This window comes from Erithacus rubecula (genome assembly GCF_903797595.1).
Source record: "Erithacus rubecula genome assembly, chromosome: 2".
In the NCBI taxonomy this organism is placed as follows: Eukaryota; Metazoa; Chordata; class Aves; order Passeriformes; family Muscicapidae; genus Erithacus; species Erithacus rubecula.
In genome coordinates, this window is record NC_136685.1 from 27,822 (window position 1) to 44,356 (window position 16,535).

The window sequence follows — 16,535 nt, forward strand, 5'->3', positions numbered from 1 at the left end:
CCAGACTGCATTCCTGCATTTCCCAGCCATATTCCTGCATTTCCGGGCCGTATTCCCAAATTTCCAGGCCGGAATTCCAGTGTCCTGAGTGTCCTGGATCCCAGAATCCCGGGAATTCTTTGGGAGGGGATCCATGGATCTTAAAAACCCACACTCCATACCCAATAACCACCAATCAATAACCAATAACTGATAACCAATAGAAGATAACTGATAACCAATAACAAATAACCGTTAACCGATAACAAATAACTGATAACCGATAACCAATAATTGATAACTGATAACCAATAATAAATAACCATTAACTGCTAACGGGTAACCGATAACTAATAACAGGTAACTGATAACTAATAACAAATAACCATTAACCGATAACCAATAACCAATAATCAATAACCAATAACCTATAACCCATAACGAATAACCAATAACTGATAAGCGATGAGAGGTAAGTGATAAGCGATAACCAATAACTGATAACCGATAACTGATAACCAATAACCAATAACCGATAACCAATAATCAATAACCCATAACTGATAACCAATTACCAATATTCGATAACTGATAACCAATCACCTATAACCAGTCACTCATAACCAATAACCAATAACCGATAACCCATAACCAATAACTGATAGCTGATGACCAATAACCAATAACCAATAACTGATAACTGATAACTGATAAACCATAACTGATAACCAATAATGGATAACTGATAACCCATAACTGATAACCAATAACCAATAACCGATAACCAATAACTGATTACTCATAACCAATAACTGATAACCGATAACCAATGACCGCCTGCGTGTCCTGGGGGCGGGCTCATTCCCGAATCCCGGCATTCCCGAATCCCGGCATTCCCGCATTCCCAGGAGCTGTACAGCCAGTCGTACGAGGAGATCGGGGTGATGTTCGCCTCGCTGCCCAACTTCGCCGACTTCTACACCGAGGAGAGCATCAACAACGGCGGCATCGAGTGCCTGCGCTTCCTCAACGAGATCATCTCCGACTTCGACGGCGTGAGCGGGACAGGGATAACGGGATAACGGGATAACGGGATAACGGGATAACGGGATAACGGGGATAATGGGGACACGGGGATAACGGGGATAACGGGGACACGGGGACACGGGGAGAGCATCAACAACGGCGGCATCGAGTGCCTGCGCTTCCTCAACGAGATCATCTCCGACTTCGACGGCGTGAGCGGGACAGGGATAACGGGATAACGGGATAACGGGATAACGGGATAATGGGGATAACGGGGATAACGGGGACACGGGGATAACGGGGACACGGGGGACATAGGGACACGGGGACAGGGGACAGGGGACAGGGGGACATGGGGACAGGAGGACAGGGGGACTTGGGGACATAGGGACAGCTGGGGCACGGGGACAGGGGGACACGGGGACAACAGGGATAGCAGGGACAGGGGGGATAATGGGGATAGTGGGGACAGCGGGGACACGGGAACAACGGGGAGAGCAGGGATAGTGGGAATGGGAACAGGAATGGAAATGGGAGTGGGAATGGAAATGGAAGTGGGGATGGGAATGGGAGTGGGGATGGGAATGTAAACAGGAATGGGAATTGGCATGGGAGTGGCAACACCAACAAGTGTTGGAAGGGGAATGGGAATGGGGATGGAAACTGGAGTAGGAATGGGAATGGGAATGGGAATGTAAACAGGAATGGGAAAGGGAATGGGAGTGGGAACGGGAGTGGGAGGAGGAATGGGATTCCTGGCTGGGATGGGAACATCTGGGTGGGATCACAGCCAAAATCACAGGAAATGTCCAGGTGGGAACGGAAACATCCAGGTGGGATCACACTGGGAATCATGGGAATGTCCAGGTGGGAATCCCTGGGAATGTCCAGGTGGGATCAGGGAATCAGACTGGGAATTGTGGGAAATATCCAATCAGGAATCACGGGCAATAAATACCCAGGTGAGAGGATTACACTGGGAGTCACAGGGAATATCCAGGTGGGATGGGGAATATCCAGGTGGAATCACAGGAGGAATAATTGGGAATATCCAGGTGAAATCACACCTGGAACAACTGGGAATATCCAGTGGGATCACACTGGGAAAAATTGGGATTATCCAGGTGAAATCACACCTGGAATCATGGGAATATCCAGGTGGGATGAAGAAAATCCAGGTGGAATCACTGCAGGAATAATTGGGACTATCCAGTTGGGATCAGATTGGGAATTGAGTGGAATGTCCAGGTGGGATCAGACTGTGAATTGTGAGGAATGTCCAGGTGGGATCAGACGGGGAATTGTGTGAAATGTCCAGGTGGGATAACACTGGCAATAATTGGGAATATCCAGTTGAAATCACACCTGGAATCATGGAAATATCCAGGTGGGATGAAGAAAATCCAGGTGGAATCGCACTGGTAATAATTGGGAACATCCAGGTGGGATCAGACTGGGAATTGTGGGGAACATCCAGGTGGGATCAGACTGTGAATTGTGTGGAATGTCCAGGTGGGATCAGACTGGGAATTGTGTGGAATGTCCAGGTGGGATCAGACTGGGAATGGTGTGGAATGTCCAGGTGGGATCAGACTGGGAGTTGTGTGGAATGTCCAGGTGGGATCAGATGGGGAATTGTAAGGAATGTCCAGGTTGGATCAGACGGGGAATTGTGAGGAATGTCCAGGTGGGATCAGACTGGGAATTGTGAGGGATGTCCAGGTGGGATCAGACTGGGAATTGTGGGGAATGTCCAGGTGGGATCAGACTGGGAATTGTGAGGGATGTCCAGGTGGGATCAGACTGGGAATTGTGAGGGATGTCCAGGTGGGATCAGACTGGGAATTGTGAGGGATGTCCAGGTGGGATCAGACTGGGAATTGTGAGGGATGTCCAGGTGGGATCAGACTGGGAATTGTGAGGAATGTCCAGGTGGGATCAGACTGGGAATTGTGAGGGATGTCCAGGTGGGATCAGACTGGGAATTGTGAGGAATGTCCAGGTGGGATCAGACTGGGAATTGTGAGGGATGTCCAGGTGGGATCAGACTGGGAATTGTGAGGGATGTCCAGGTGGGATCAGACTGGGAATTGTGGGGAATGTCCAGGTGGGATCAGACTGGGAATTGTGAGTGCTGTCCGGGCGGGATCTCACTGGCAGTAACTGGGACTGTCCGGGCCGTTCCCGCCGTGATCCCGGTTTTCCCGGGCTCAGCTCCTGGACGAGCCCCAGTTCCGCTGCATCACCAAGATCAAGACCATCGGCAGCACCTACATGGCCGCCTCGGGGGTCACGCCCGACGCCGGCGCCAACGGGATCGGCGCCCTGGTGAGCGCGGGGCGCGGGGCCCGGGGGCGGGGGGGCTGGGGGGGCTGGGGGGGCTGGGGGGGCTGGGGGGCTGGGGGGGCTGCCTTATCCTTGCCCCCGTCCCCCTGTGCCATCCACAAATCCCATCCCCAAATCCCATCTCTGTTTCCCATCCACATATCCCATCACCATCTTCATGTGCATTCTCTAGGTCCCACTCCACGTCCCATCCCCAAATCCCATCTGTTTCCCATCCCCAAATCCTATCTCCCTGTCCCATCTCCATCTCCATGTCCCAATCCCTGTGTCCCATCTCCATGTCCCAATCCCTGTGTCCCATCCCCAAATCCGATCTCCATCCCCCATCTCCATCCCCCATCCCCAAATCCCATCCCCATTTCTAAATTCCATCCCCATGTCCCATCTCCCATCCCCAAATCCCATCTCCTTATCTCATCTCCATATCCCATTTCCATGTTACAATCCCCATGTCCCATCTCTGTGTCCCATTTCCATCCCATGTCCCATCTCCATGTCCTGTGTCCATGTCCACAAATCCCCATATCCCATCTCCATATTCCATGTCTCATCTCCACCTCCATCTCCTGTCCCATCTCCATGTCCCATCTCCATCTCCATGTCCCAATCACTGTGTCCCATCTCCATGTCCCATCTCCATCTCAATGTCCCAATCACTGTGTCCCATCTCCATATCCCATCCCCATATCCCATTCCCACATCCCATCCCCAAATCCCATCCCCATGTTCCATCCCCATGACCAGTCTCAGTGTCCCATCTCTGTGTCCCATCTCTGTGTCCCCAAATCTATATCCTATCTCTGTGTCCCATCTCCAAATCCCATCCCCACATCCCATCTCCAAATCCCATTCCCACATCCCATCCCCAAATCCCATCCCCATATCCCACCCCCATATCCCACCCCCAAATCCCATTCCCATATCCCATCCCCAAATCCATACTCATCTCCCATCTCCAAATCCCACCTCCATCCCCAAATCCCACCCCAAATCCCCCCCCATCTCCCCCCTCCCCGCCGGCGGGCCGTGCGTGGCGCGATTCCCGGGAATTCCGCCGGCAGGAGCCGCGTTCGGAGCGGGAGCGCTGGCAGCACCTGGCCGACCTGGCCGACTTCGCGCTGGCCATGAAGGTGACGCTGATGAACATCAACTACCAGTCCTTCAACAACTTCATGCTGCGCATCGGCAAGTCCGGGGAGCAACGGGAATACCGGGAATTCCCGGAATTCCGGCGCTACCCGGGCGCTTTTCCCGGCAGGGATGAACAAGGGCGCGGTGCTGGCCGGAGTCATCGGGGCGCGCAAACCCCACTACGACATCTGGGGCAACACGGTCAACGTGGCCAGCAGGATGGAATCCACCGGGGTCATGGGCAACATCCAGGTGGGAATGGCGGGAATGGGGGGATAATCCAGCTGGGAATGGCGGGAATGGGGGGCCAGCAGGATGGAATCCACCGGGGTCATGGGCAACATCCAGGTGGGAATGGCGGGAATGAGTGGCCAGCAGGATGGAATCCACCGGGGTCATGGGCAACATCCAGATGGGAATGGCGGGAATGAGTGGGATAATCCAGCTGGGAATGGCGGGAATGAGTGGGATAATCCAGCTGGGAATGGCGGGAATGAGTGGGCAGGTGGGATAATCCAGGTGGGAATGGTGGGAGTGAGAGGCCAGGTGGGATAATCCAGCTGGGAATGGTGGGAATGAGTGGCCAGCAGGATGGAATCCACCGGGGTCATGGGCAACATCCAGGTGGGAAAGGTGGGAGTGGGGGGCCAGGTGGGATAATCCTGCTGGGAATGGCGGGAATGAGCAGCAAAATGGGATAATCCAGCTGGGAATGGTGGGAGTGACTGGCCAGCAGGATGGAATCCACTGGGGTCATGGGCAACATCCAGGTGGGAAAGGCGGGAGTGGGGGGCCAGGTGGGATATTCCAGCTGGGAATGGCGGGAGTGAGTGGACAGGTGGGATAATCCAGCTGGGAATGGCAGGAATGAGTGGCAAAGTAGGATAATCCAGGTGGGAATGGTAGGAATGGTTGGCCAGGTGGGATTATACAGCTGGGAATGACAGGAATGGGTGGCCAGGTGGGATAATCCAGGTGGGAATGGCGGGAATGAGTGGCAAAGTGGGATAATCCAGGTGGGAATGGTGGGAGTGAGTGGCCAGGTGGGATAATCCTGCTGGGAATGGCAGGAATGAGTGGGCAGGTGGGATAATCCAGGTGGGAATGGTGGGAATGAGTGGGCCGGTGGGATAATCCAGCTGGGAATGGCAGGAATGAGTGGGCAGCAGGATGGAGTCCACCAGAGTCATGGGCAACATCCAGGTGGGAATGGCGGGAATGGGGGGCCAGGTGGGATAATCCAGGTGAGAATGGGGGGAGTGGGTGGACAGGTGGGATAATCAAGGTGGGAATAATCGGGAATATCCAGGAGTCTTGGGAATATCCAAGTGGCATCACACTGGCAATCATAGGGAATATCCAGGTGGGATCACCTAACTAGGAGTAATTCGGAATGAGTGTCCAGGTGGGATCACCCAGCTGGGAATGGCGGGAATATCCAGATGGGATCTTCCCGGGAATCTTGGGAATATCCAGGTGGGATCACACCAGGGCATCACTGGGAATCTCAGGACTCCAGGAAGGTTCTCCCTTCATTTTTTCCTTCCTCAACTTCCATAAAAATCCCTGGGGATGGATCCTGAGTGCCCTGGATCCCAGAATCCCAGAATGGTTTGGGATGGGATCCCTGGATCTTCAATCCCATCCCATTCCAACCCCACCATCCCTGATTTTCCAACCTTTCCCTGGACACTCCCAAGGATCCAGGAATTCTCTGCCAATCCCATCCCATCCTGTTATCCCATCCTGTTATCCCATCCTGTTATCCCATCCCATCCCATCCCATCCCATCCCATCCCATCCCATCCCATCCCATCCCATCCCATCCCATCCCATCCCATCCCATTATCCCATTATCCCATTATCCCATTATCCCATTATCCCTTTATCTCATTATCCCATCCCATCCCCACCCTCCCAAGAATTTCCCCCCTCCTATAAATTTCCCACCCCCATCTGCAATCCAACCATTTCCCCATCCCCTTCCCGCTTTTCCCCACATCCCACACCGGGGAAAAATTCCCCAAATTCCCGATTTTTCCGGGCAGGTGGTGGAGGAGACGCAGCAGATCCTGAAGGAATACGGGTTCCGCTTCGTCCGGCGCGGCGCCGTCTACGTCAAGGGCAAGGGGGAGCTCCTGACGTTTTTCCTGAAGGGCCGGGAAAAACCGGGATCGTTCCTCGGAGCCGCCACCGTCCCCCTGCCCCACCAGGTGCTGGAAAATTCCTGAGGATTCCTCGGGAATATCCACAACCCATCCCCTCCTTCCCGGAGGATTTTTTTTGGAGTGGGGCAGGTGTGGAGTTTATGGGAAGGCGGATCTGGGTTTTTTTGGTTTTTTTCCCGGGATTTTTCGCTGTGGGAATGCCGGACTTGGGGCGGTGGCAGCGATTCCAGGAGATCCAAACTCAGGGAAGGTTGGGAAGATGGAGCGCGAGCAAATCTGGGATTTGCTGGAAGATTCCTCCCGAATTCCTCCCGGAGCGCGGCAGGGAGGAGCTGGGAGAGCTGGGATCCGGATCCGGCTTGGATTTGGGAAAGGACGGGAGTTGTGCGGTCCAGATCCATAAATTTTATTGGAGAAATGATGGATTTTCGTTTGTGCCCCGCCGACGGGATCAGGGTCGGGATCGGGATTGGGATTGGATCAGGAATGAGATTGGGATCAAGATTAGGATCAGAACTGATACTGGAATAGGAATCAGAATCAGGATCTGGATCGGGATCAGGATTGGGATCGGGATCGGCATTGGGGTCAGGATTGGGATCAGGATCAGCGGGGAGATTGGGATCAAGATTAGGATCAGAACTGGAATTGGAATAGGGATCAGGATCGAGATCAGGATTTGGATCAGGATTGGGATTGGGATCAGAGAAGGCTCAGGACCAAGATCGGGATTGGGATTAGGATCGAGGTCAGATTTGGGATCAAGATTGGGATCAGGATTGGGATCAGGATTGAGATCAGATCAGGATCAGAATTTGGATCAGGATTGGGATTGGGATCAGAGAAGGCTCAGGACCAAGATCGGGATTGGGATTAGGATCGAGGTCAGATTTGGGATCAAGATTGGGATCAGGATTGGGATCAGGATTGAGATCAGATCAGGATCAGAATTTGGATCAGGATTGGGATTGGGATCAGAGAAGGCTCAGGATCAGGATTGGGATCAGGATCGAGGTCAGATTTAGGATCAGGAGTGGGATTGGGATTGGGATTGGTTTCAGAACTGGTATTGGAATAAGGATCAGGATTAGGATCAGGATTGGGATCAGGATTGAGATCAGATCAGGATCAGAATTTGGATCAGGATTGGGATTGGGATCAGAGAAGGCTCAGGATCAGGATTGGGATCAGGATCGAGGTCAGGTTTAGGATCAGGAGTGGGATCGGGATTGGGATTGGTTTCAGAACTGGTATTGGAATAAGGATCAGGATTAGGATCAGGATTGGGATCAAGATTGGGACTGGAGCAGGATCAGGATCAGAATTGGGATCTGGATTGAGATCAGGATCAGGATTGGGATTGAGATTGGGATCGGAGAAAGTTCAGGATCGGGAACAGAATCGGGATTGGGATTGGGATCAGGGTTGGGGATTGGGATCAGGGTCGGAGATTGGGATCAGGATCAGGAGTGAGATTGGGATCAGAACTGGAATTGGAATAAGGATCAGGATCAGGATCAGGATCAGGATTGGGATCAAGATTGGGACTGAGATTGGGACTGGAGCAGGATCAGGATTAGAATTGAGATCTGGATTGGGATTGGATCAGGATTTGGATTGGAATCAGAGAAAGTTCAGGATTGGGATCAGGATCAGGGTCAGGACTGGGATCAGGCTCAGGAGTGAGATTGGGATCAAGATTACAATCAGAACTGGTATTGGAATAGGGATCAGGATCGGAATCTGGATCAGAATTGGGATGGAGATTGGGACTGGAGCAGGATCAGGATTAGAATTGGAATCCAGATTGGGATTGGATCAGGATCGGGATTGGGATCAGGATTGAGATCAGATCAGGATCAGAATTTGGATCAGGATTGGGATCAGAGAAGGTTCAGGATTGGGATCAGGATCGGGATTGGGATCAGGATCAAGGTCAGATTTGGATCAGGATCAGGAGTGAGATTGGGATCAAGATTGGGATCAGAATTGGAATTGGAATAGGGATCAGGATCGGGATTGGGATCAGGATTGGGATCAGAATTGGGATTGGGATCAGGATTGGGATTGGCATCAGGATGGAGATGTGGATTGGGATCAGGGTTGGTATCGAGATTAGGATTGGGATTGTGATCAGGACAGGGATCTGGATTGGGATTGGTGCCAGGAACGGGATCAGGATTGGGACTGGGATTGGGATCAGGATTGGGATTATGATAGGGATCAGGATCAGTATTGGGATCAAGGCCGGGATTGGGATCAGGATGGGGATCTGGATCGGGTTTGGAGTTGGGAATGGGATCAGGATTGGGGCTGGGATTGGGATCAGGATTGGGATCAGTGGCACCAGGGATGTTGCCCATGGAATTTGGGGAGCCAGGGGCATTCCTGGGGCTCCAACAGAATCAGTGGAATTCCAAAGGCTCATTCCCAATTCCCAGCCTGGATTTTTCCAGGGATAACAGGAAGGGCTCCAGCGCTTTTCCAAGGGGACTTTGGATTGGGAGGGATCCTGGAATGGTTTGGATGGGAAGGGACCCCAAATCCCATTCCATGGGCAGGGACACATTTCAAACTTTCCTTGGACTCTCCCAGGGATCCAGGATTCCCAGCCCAGTTGGGAATTCCTTCCCAAATCCCATTTCCCCCTTTTCCAGGGAATTCCCCCCATTCCCGGCTCTCCCAGCCTGGGATCAGATCCATCCCCATACCAACTCCTGTCCAGGAAGGATTTTCAGGAATTTAATGGGAATTTGGGACTCCAGGAAGGGTGTCCCTTCCCTTTTCCATCTCGAAATTACATAAAAATCCCTGGGGATGGATCCTGAGTGTCCTGGATCCCAGAATCCTGGAATGGTTTGGATGGGATCCATGGATTTTCAATCCCATCCCATTCCAATCCCACTATCCCAGGGTGATCCATGATTTCCTTGGACACACCCATGGATCCAGGGATTCTCTGGGAATTCTTTTCCAGTCTCTCCCATCCTCCCAGCCAGGAATTCCATCCCAAAATCCCACCCCAATCCCCCCTTTTCCCATCAGAATCCATTCTTCTACTCTGTTCCCACCCTGGTTTCCCCATGGAAAACTTCCCAATTTCTTCCCAGAATTCCCAAATTGGGAATTCCACCTCATTCCCTCATCCCAAATATTCCTCCCCACCCATTCCCAACCTTTGGATTCATCCCCAATTCCCATTTTTCCCCCATTGCCACCTTCTCCAAACACTCTCATCCATACTATTTTTTATTTCTTTGGGAATTTTCCATCCCTCCTTTACAATATTTTACAGGATCCCTCCATTCCCAGAATTCCCAACAGGGATCCATCCCATTCCAAGAACCCCCAGCTGGGAATTCCACCCTCATTCCCACCCGGAATCCCGGGATTTTATATTTATTTATTTATTTTAATTAGGAAGGATTGAGCGCTAAGGGGGGCACTACAGGGGGGGAGGGCGCGAATCCCGTGGGATTTTCCCGCGGTTTTTTCCTGGATTTTTTCCCGTTTCTCCCGTGGTTTTTTTTTTTCCCCGGGATTTTCCCAGTTTCCCATCACTGCCCATCCTTGGAAAAACTTTTCCCGATGGCATTCCTGAAAAGCGTCACCAGCGGCGTCCGGATCCTCTCCGGGCTCATGAAACCCCCGTAGCGCTTCTCCTTCTGGGAATCCCACGGGAATTTCGGGAATTCCTCCTCCTCCTCCTCCTCCTCATCCCCCCGTGGCTCTTCCCGCCGGAATTCCAGCTGGGAATTCTCCGCCGATTCCTCCTCGGCTCCGTTGGGATAAACCTTGACCGGCCTCCTCTTGCGCCCCACGGGTTTTCCCCATCGGAAATGCTCCATGGAATACGAGCGCTTCCCATCTTTCCCCAACTCTTCTGAGCGCCGGGAAAAGGGAATTCCGGGATCATTCCCAACTCCCTCTTCCCGTTTCCTGCTCCCGGCGTCGCTGGTGTTTTTCTTTCCGAACTGGTTCCAGCGGAAGTGGCTCATCACGTACCGGCGGAGGCTCTCGGAGAGCGGCTGGAATTGCCCGTTCCCGGGAAAGAGAGGAGATTCCAAGGAAAGCTGGGCACGGCAGGATCCCGCGCAGGCCTGGAAGGAGGAGGGGGAAAAGGGAATTCCGGGGTGGAATTCCTAATTTTTGGGATGTCTAGAGCAATTTGGGAATGGGGGATTGGGGAGAATCTGGGTGCGGTGTTCCCATGAAAATCCCATATCTGGGAATTCATGAAAATGCAAGGAATGGGAATTTCGGGATGGAATTCCCAATTTTTGGGACGTTTAGGACAATTTGGGAATGGGGGATTGGGGAGAATCTGGATGCGGCGTTCCCATGAAAATCCCAAATTTGGGAATTCAGGAAAATGCAAGGAATTCCATCCTGGAATTCCCATTTTTTGGGATGTCTGGAATCATTTGGAATGAGAGATTTGGGAGGCTCTGGAAGTGGCGTTCCCGCAAAAATCCCTGGTTTGGGGAGTTCTTGGGAAAACATAAGGAATGGGAATTTTGGGATGGAATTCCCAATTTTTGGGACGTTTAGGACAATTTGGGAATGGGGGATCGGGGAGAATCTGGATGCGGCGTTCCCACTAAAATTCCCATGTTTGGAAAACTCCCTTGTTTGGAAATTTTTTGGAAAGCATAAGGAATGGGAATTCTGGGGATGGAATTCCCATTTTTTGGAACATTTAGGACAATTTGGGAATGGGGGATTTGGGAGAATCTGGAAGCGCTGTTCCTATAAAAACCCCATATTTGGGAATTCAGGAAAATGCAAGGAATGTGAATTTCGGGATGGAATTCCCATTTTTCGTGATGTTTGGGATCATTTGGGAATGAGGAATTCGGGATCCACTGGAAACGACGTTCCCACAAAAATTCCCGTGTTTGGGAGTTTTTTGGAAAACGTAAAACCAATGTTTTTGGAAAACAAAAAAACCCCAATGTTTTTGGAAAACATCCCACTTTTTGGGATGTTTGGGATCATTTGGGAATGAGGAATTTGGGACCTTCTGGAAGTGGAAAATTTCGGGAGAATCCCATGTGGGGAGGGATTTGGGAATTTTCAAATTTGGCAATTCCTTGGAAAACGCAAGGAACGGGAATTTTGGGATGGAAATCCCACTTTTTGGGATGTCTGGGATAATTTGGGAATGGGGCATTTGGGAGCCACTGGAAGGGGAAAATTTTGGGAGAATCCTGAATTTGGGAATTTTCCGGAAAAATGTAAGGAATGGGAATTTTGGGATGGAATTCCTACTTTTTGTGATCCTGGAGTTTGGAATCATTTGGGAATGGGGAAGACTCTGGAAGAAGAGTTCCCATAAAAAATTTGGGAGGATCCCATGTGGGGAGGGATTTGGGAATTCCAAAATTTGGGAATTTTGGGATTTGATCCCTTAATTCTCAAGGAAAATTCCTGTTCTGAATCCTTCCAATTTTGGGATCTTGGGAATTTGATCCCAAAAAAAATTTTTGGGGATTTTGGTGATTTGATTCCCAAAAATCTCCAGGAAAATTTCCCAAATGCCTTCTTTTCTGGGGGGGGGGGGGGGGGGGGGGGGGATGATTTTTGGGATTTGATCCCAAAAGAATTTGGGGTTCTTTCAGATTTGATCCCAAAGAATCCCTGAGAAAATTCCCATTCCCACATCCCTCAATTTTTGGGATTCTCCAGGAAAATTCCCATACCCAAATCCCTTCTTTTTAAATAATTTTTGGGATTTTATCCCAAAAAATCTCCAAGAACATTCCCATTCCCAAACCCCTTCATTTTTTGGGATTTTTGGGTCCATTTTTTGGAGGTTTTTGGGATTCTCCAGGAAAATATCCGTGCCCAAATTCCTCCTTTTTATTTTTTTTTTTTTTTTTAATTTTTGGGATTTCATCCCAAAAAATCCCCAATAAAATTCCCATTCCCATATCCCTCCATTTTTGGGGATTTTTGGGTCCATTTTTTGGAGGTTTTTGGGATTTTCCAGGAAAATTCCCGTGTCCAAACCCCTCCTTTTTTTTTTTTAGTTTTTGGGATTTTATCCCAAACAAATCCCCAAGAAAATTCCCATTCCCATATCCCTCCATTTTTTTGGGATTCTCCAGGAAAATTCCCATACCCAAACCTCTCCTTTTATTTAATTTTCGGGATTTCATCCAAGAAAATTCCCATTCCCATATCCCTCCATTTTTGGGCATTTTTGGGTCAATTTTTGGGGATTTTTGGGATTCTCCAAGAAAATTCTCGTACCCAAATCCCTCTGGGTTTGTTTTTTTTTTGTTGTTGTTTTTTTTTGTTTGTTTGTTTTAATTTTTGTGATTTCATCCCAAAAATCCCCAAGAAAATTCCCATTCCCAAACCCCTCAATTTTTGGGATTCTGCAGGAAAATTCCCGTACCCAAACCCCTCCTTTTTTTTTTTTTTTTTGTTTTTTTGGGTTTTTTTTTTTTTTTTTTTGCTTTAATTTTTGTGATTTCATCCCAAAAAACCCCCATCCCCTCTCCCCACTCCCAATTCCCGCATTTACCACAATTCCGGCCTCGCTGCACTTGGAATTTTCCTGGCAGGGCTCGGAAGCTCCGGCGGAATTCCACAAAATCAGCCCCAGAACCACGGGAAAAATTCCCGACCCCATCCCGGCTGGAAAAACGGGATCGCGCCGCGGGAAAGAACTGCGGGAAAAAGCCACCAAAAATTGGGAAATTCTCGAATTCCACTGGGATTCGCCTGGGGTTCGCCGTGCCTCAGTTTCCCCGCTGGAAAATCCCGCTCGTTTCCCGGGATTGGGATAAATTTTAAATAATTCGTTGTAAAATTCTCGTTTTTCCAGAGGGAAACTGAGGCACGGCAAAGGGATCCCTGGATCTGCCTCTGTCCCGATCAAAATTCTCTCCTGGACATTCCCAGATTTGGGAAAAATGGATTTTTTAATGGGAAAATGGGAGGGATTTTTCCAGAGGGAAACTGAGGCACGGGAAAATAAAGGGAATTCCTGGATCCGCCTCTTTTACCCTCCAAAAAAAAAAAAAGGGAAAATTCCATTCTCAACATTCCCAGATTTGGGGAATTTTCCTTTTTTTTATTGGGAAAATGATCCCAATCCTGAAACCGGGAGGGATTTTTCCAGAGGGGAAACTGAGGCACGGGATTTTCCCAGAACTGGGAATTCTCATGAGGGAATTTTTCCCAAATTTTTTTAGGGATTCCTTTCCCGTGCCTCAGTTTCCCTCTGGAAAATCCCGCTCATTTCCCGGAATTTGGATAAATTCTTCGTAAAATTCCCGTTTTTCCAGAGGGAAACTGAGGCACGGGAAAGGGAAGGGGAACCCTGGATCTGCAAAAATTTGGGAAAGAAAATTCCCTCTTGGATATTTCCAAATTTGGGGAAAATTCGATTTTTTTAATGGGAAAATGGGAGGGATTTTTCCAGAGGGAAACTGAGGCACAGGAAAATGCAGGGAATTTCTGGATCCGCCTCTTTCCCCTCAAAAAAAATGGGAAAATTCCCTCCTGAACATTCCCAGATTTGGGAAATTTCCCTTCTTTTTATTGGGAAATTGATCCCAATCCCAGAAACCGGGAGGGATTTTCCTGGAGGGAAACTGAGGCACGGGATTTTCCCATATATGGGAAGGATCCAGAGGGAATTTTTCCCAAATTTTTTAGGGATCCCTTTCCCGTGCCTCAGTTTCCCTCTGGAAAATCCCGCTCATTTCCCGGAATTGGGATAAATTCCTTGTAAAATTCCCGTTTTTCCAGAAGGAAACTGAGGCACGGGAAAGGGAAAGGGATCCCTGGATCCGCCTCTGTCCCGGTTCAAAATTTGGGGAAAAAAATTCCCTCCTGGACATTCCCGGATTGGGGAAAAATGGAATTTTTTTACGGGAAAATGGGAGGGATTTTTCCAGAGGGAAACTGAGGCACGGGAAAATGCAGGGAATTCCTGGATCCGGCTCTTTCCCCTCAAAAAAAAAAGGGAAAATTCCATCCTGAACATTCCCAGATTTGGGAAATTTCCTTCTTTTTATTGGGAAAATTATCCCAATCCTGAAACTGGGAGGGATTTTCCTGGAGGGAAACTGAGGCACGGGATTTTCCCATATACTGGGAAGGATCCAGAGGGAATTTTTCCCAATTTTTTTTAGGGATCCCTTTCCCGTGCCTCAGTTTCCCTCTGGAAAATCCCGCTCATTTCCCGGAATTGGGATAAATTCTTTGTAAAATTCCCGTTTTTCCAGAGAGAAACTGAGGCACAGGAAAGGAATCCCTAAAAAAAAAAAAAAAAAAAAAAAAAAAGGAAATATTCCCTCTGGAATCTTCCCATATATGGGAAAATCCCGTGCCTCAGTTTCCCTCCAGAAAAAATCCCTCCCGTTTCCTGGGATTGGGATCAATTTCCCAATAAAAAAAGGGAAATTCCCCAAATCTGGGAATGTTCAGGATGGAATTTTCCCTTTTTTTTGGAGAAGAAAAAAGGCAAATCCAGGAATTCCCTCCATTTTCCCGTGCCTCAGTTTCCCTCTGGAAAAATCCCTCCCATTTAAAATCCCATTAAAAAAATCGAATTTTCCCCAAATTTGGAAATATCGAAGAGGGATTTTTTTTTTTTTTCCCAAATTTTGGCAGATCTAGGAATCCCCTTCCCTTTCCCGTGCCTCAGTTTCCCTCTGGATAAGCGAGAATTTTACAGGGAATTATTGAAAATTGGGAATTATTTAAAAACAGGGAAAATGGGAGGGAATTTCCTGAGGGGAAACTGAGGCACGGGAAAATTAAAAAAAAAAAAAAATCCGAGGGAAAAAAAAAAAAATTCCTCCCTCCCAGTGGAAAAAAATCCGGGATTTTCAGAGGGAGAATTTAGATTTTTGGGGGGAAAATTTGGATTTTTTTATTTGGGATTTACCTGGGAATGGGAAAAATTTTGGGATTTTGAAAGGGAAAAATTGGATTTTTTTGGGGGGGATTTACCTGGGAATTGGAGAAAATCGGATTTTCAAAAGAAAAATTTGGATTTTTTTGGGATTTACCTGGGAATGGGAAGAAATCTGGGATTTTCAGAGGGAAAATTTGGATTTTTTGGAGGGAAAAATTGGATTTTTTGGGGAGGGATTTACCTGGGAATGGGATAAAAATCTGGGAGTTTTGGAGGGAAAATTTGGATTATTTTGGGATTTACCTGTGAATGGGATAAATATTGGGATTATTTTGGGATTTACCTTTAAACGGGATAAAATCTGGATTATTTTGGGATTTACCTGTGAATGGGATAAAAATTGGGATTTTTTTGGGGATTGAATGGGATAAAATTTGGGATTATTTTGGGATTGAACGGGATAAAAATCGGGATTATTTTGGGATTTACCTGTAAATGGGATAAAATTTGGGATTATTTTGGGATTTACCTGTGAATGGGATAAAATTTGGAATTATTTTGGGATTTACCAGTGAATGGGATAAAATCTGGATTATTTTGGGATTTACCAGTGAATGGGATAAAATCTGGATTATTTGGGATTTACCTGTAAATGGGATAAAATTTGGGATTATTTCGGGGTTTATCTGTGAATGGGATAAAATCTGGATTTTTTTGGGGTTTGTCTATAAATAGGATAAAATTTGGGATTTTTTGGGGTTTACCTGTGGCGGGTCCCGGCGCTGCTCCCGGATTTTCCCTTTCCCGCCGCTCGGCGCTTCCCGCGGGTTTTATTTCCCGGGAAAGGAGGGGCGGGAACGGGAGGGGGAAAGGGCGGGAATGAGGGGGATGGAAAAAAAATGGAAATGGGAATGGGAATAATAAAAATAGAAATAGAAAGGAAAATAGAAATGGAAATGGAAATAAAAGTAAAAATAAAAATAAAGAGAAAAATAAAAATAGAAATA

The 16,535-nt window shown here is 48.4% G+C and overlaps 2 protein-coding genes across 2 annotated transcripts in view; one reads left to right on the plus strand and one right to left on the minus strand.

Moving 5' to 3' along the window:
- Positions 1–7,071, plus strand: part of ADCY3 (adenylate cyclase 3) — a 34,575-nt gene extending 27,504 nt beyond the window's left edge. Inside the window, exons 16-20 of the mRNA XM_079326017.1 lie at positions 888–1,034; positions 3,220–3,333; positions 4,413–4,536; positions 4,610–4,734; positions 6,531–7,071. Of these exons, the coding sequence (XP_079182143.1) occupies positions 888–1,034; positions 3,220–3,333; positions 4,413–4,536; positions 4,610–4,734; positions 6,531–6,713 (693 nt within the window). The 3' untranslated portion in view covers positions 6,714–7,071. The remainder of the gene's footprint in view (positions 1–887; positions 1,035–3,219; positions 3,334–4,412; positions 4,537–4,609; positions 4,735–6,530) is intronic.
- Positions 7,072–10,207: 3,136 nt separating this feature from the next.
- Positions 10,208–13,290, minus strand: POMC (proopiomelanocortin; the record flags this gene model as incomplete). Its single annotated transcript, XM_079298265.1, has 2 exons — positions 10,208–10,750; positions 13,183–13,290. 2 exons carry the CDS (start codon positions 13,288–13,290, stop codon positions 10,208–10,210), a joined length of 651 nt encoding a protein of 216 aa, XP_079154391.1.
- Positions 13,291–16,535: the final 3,245 nt, after the last annotated feature.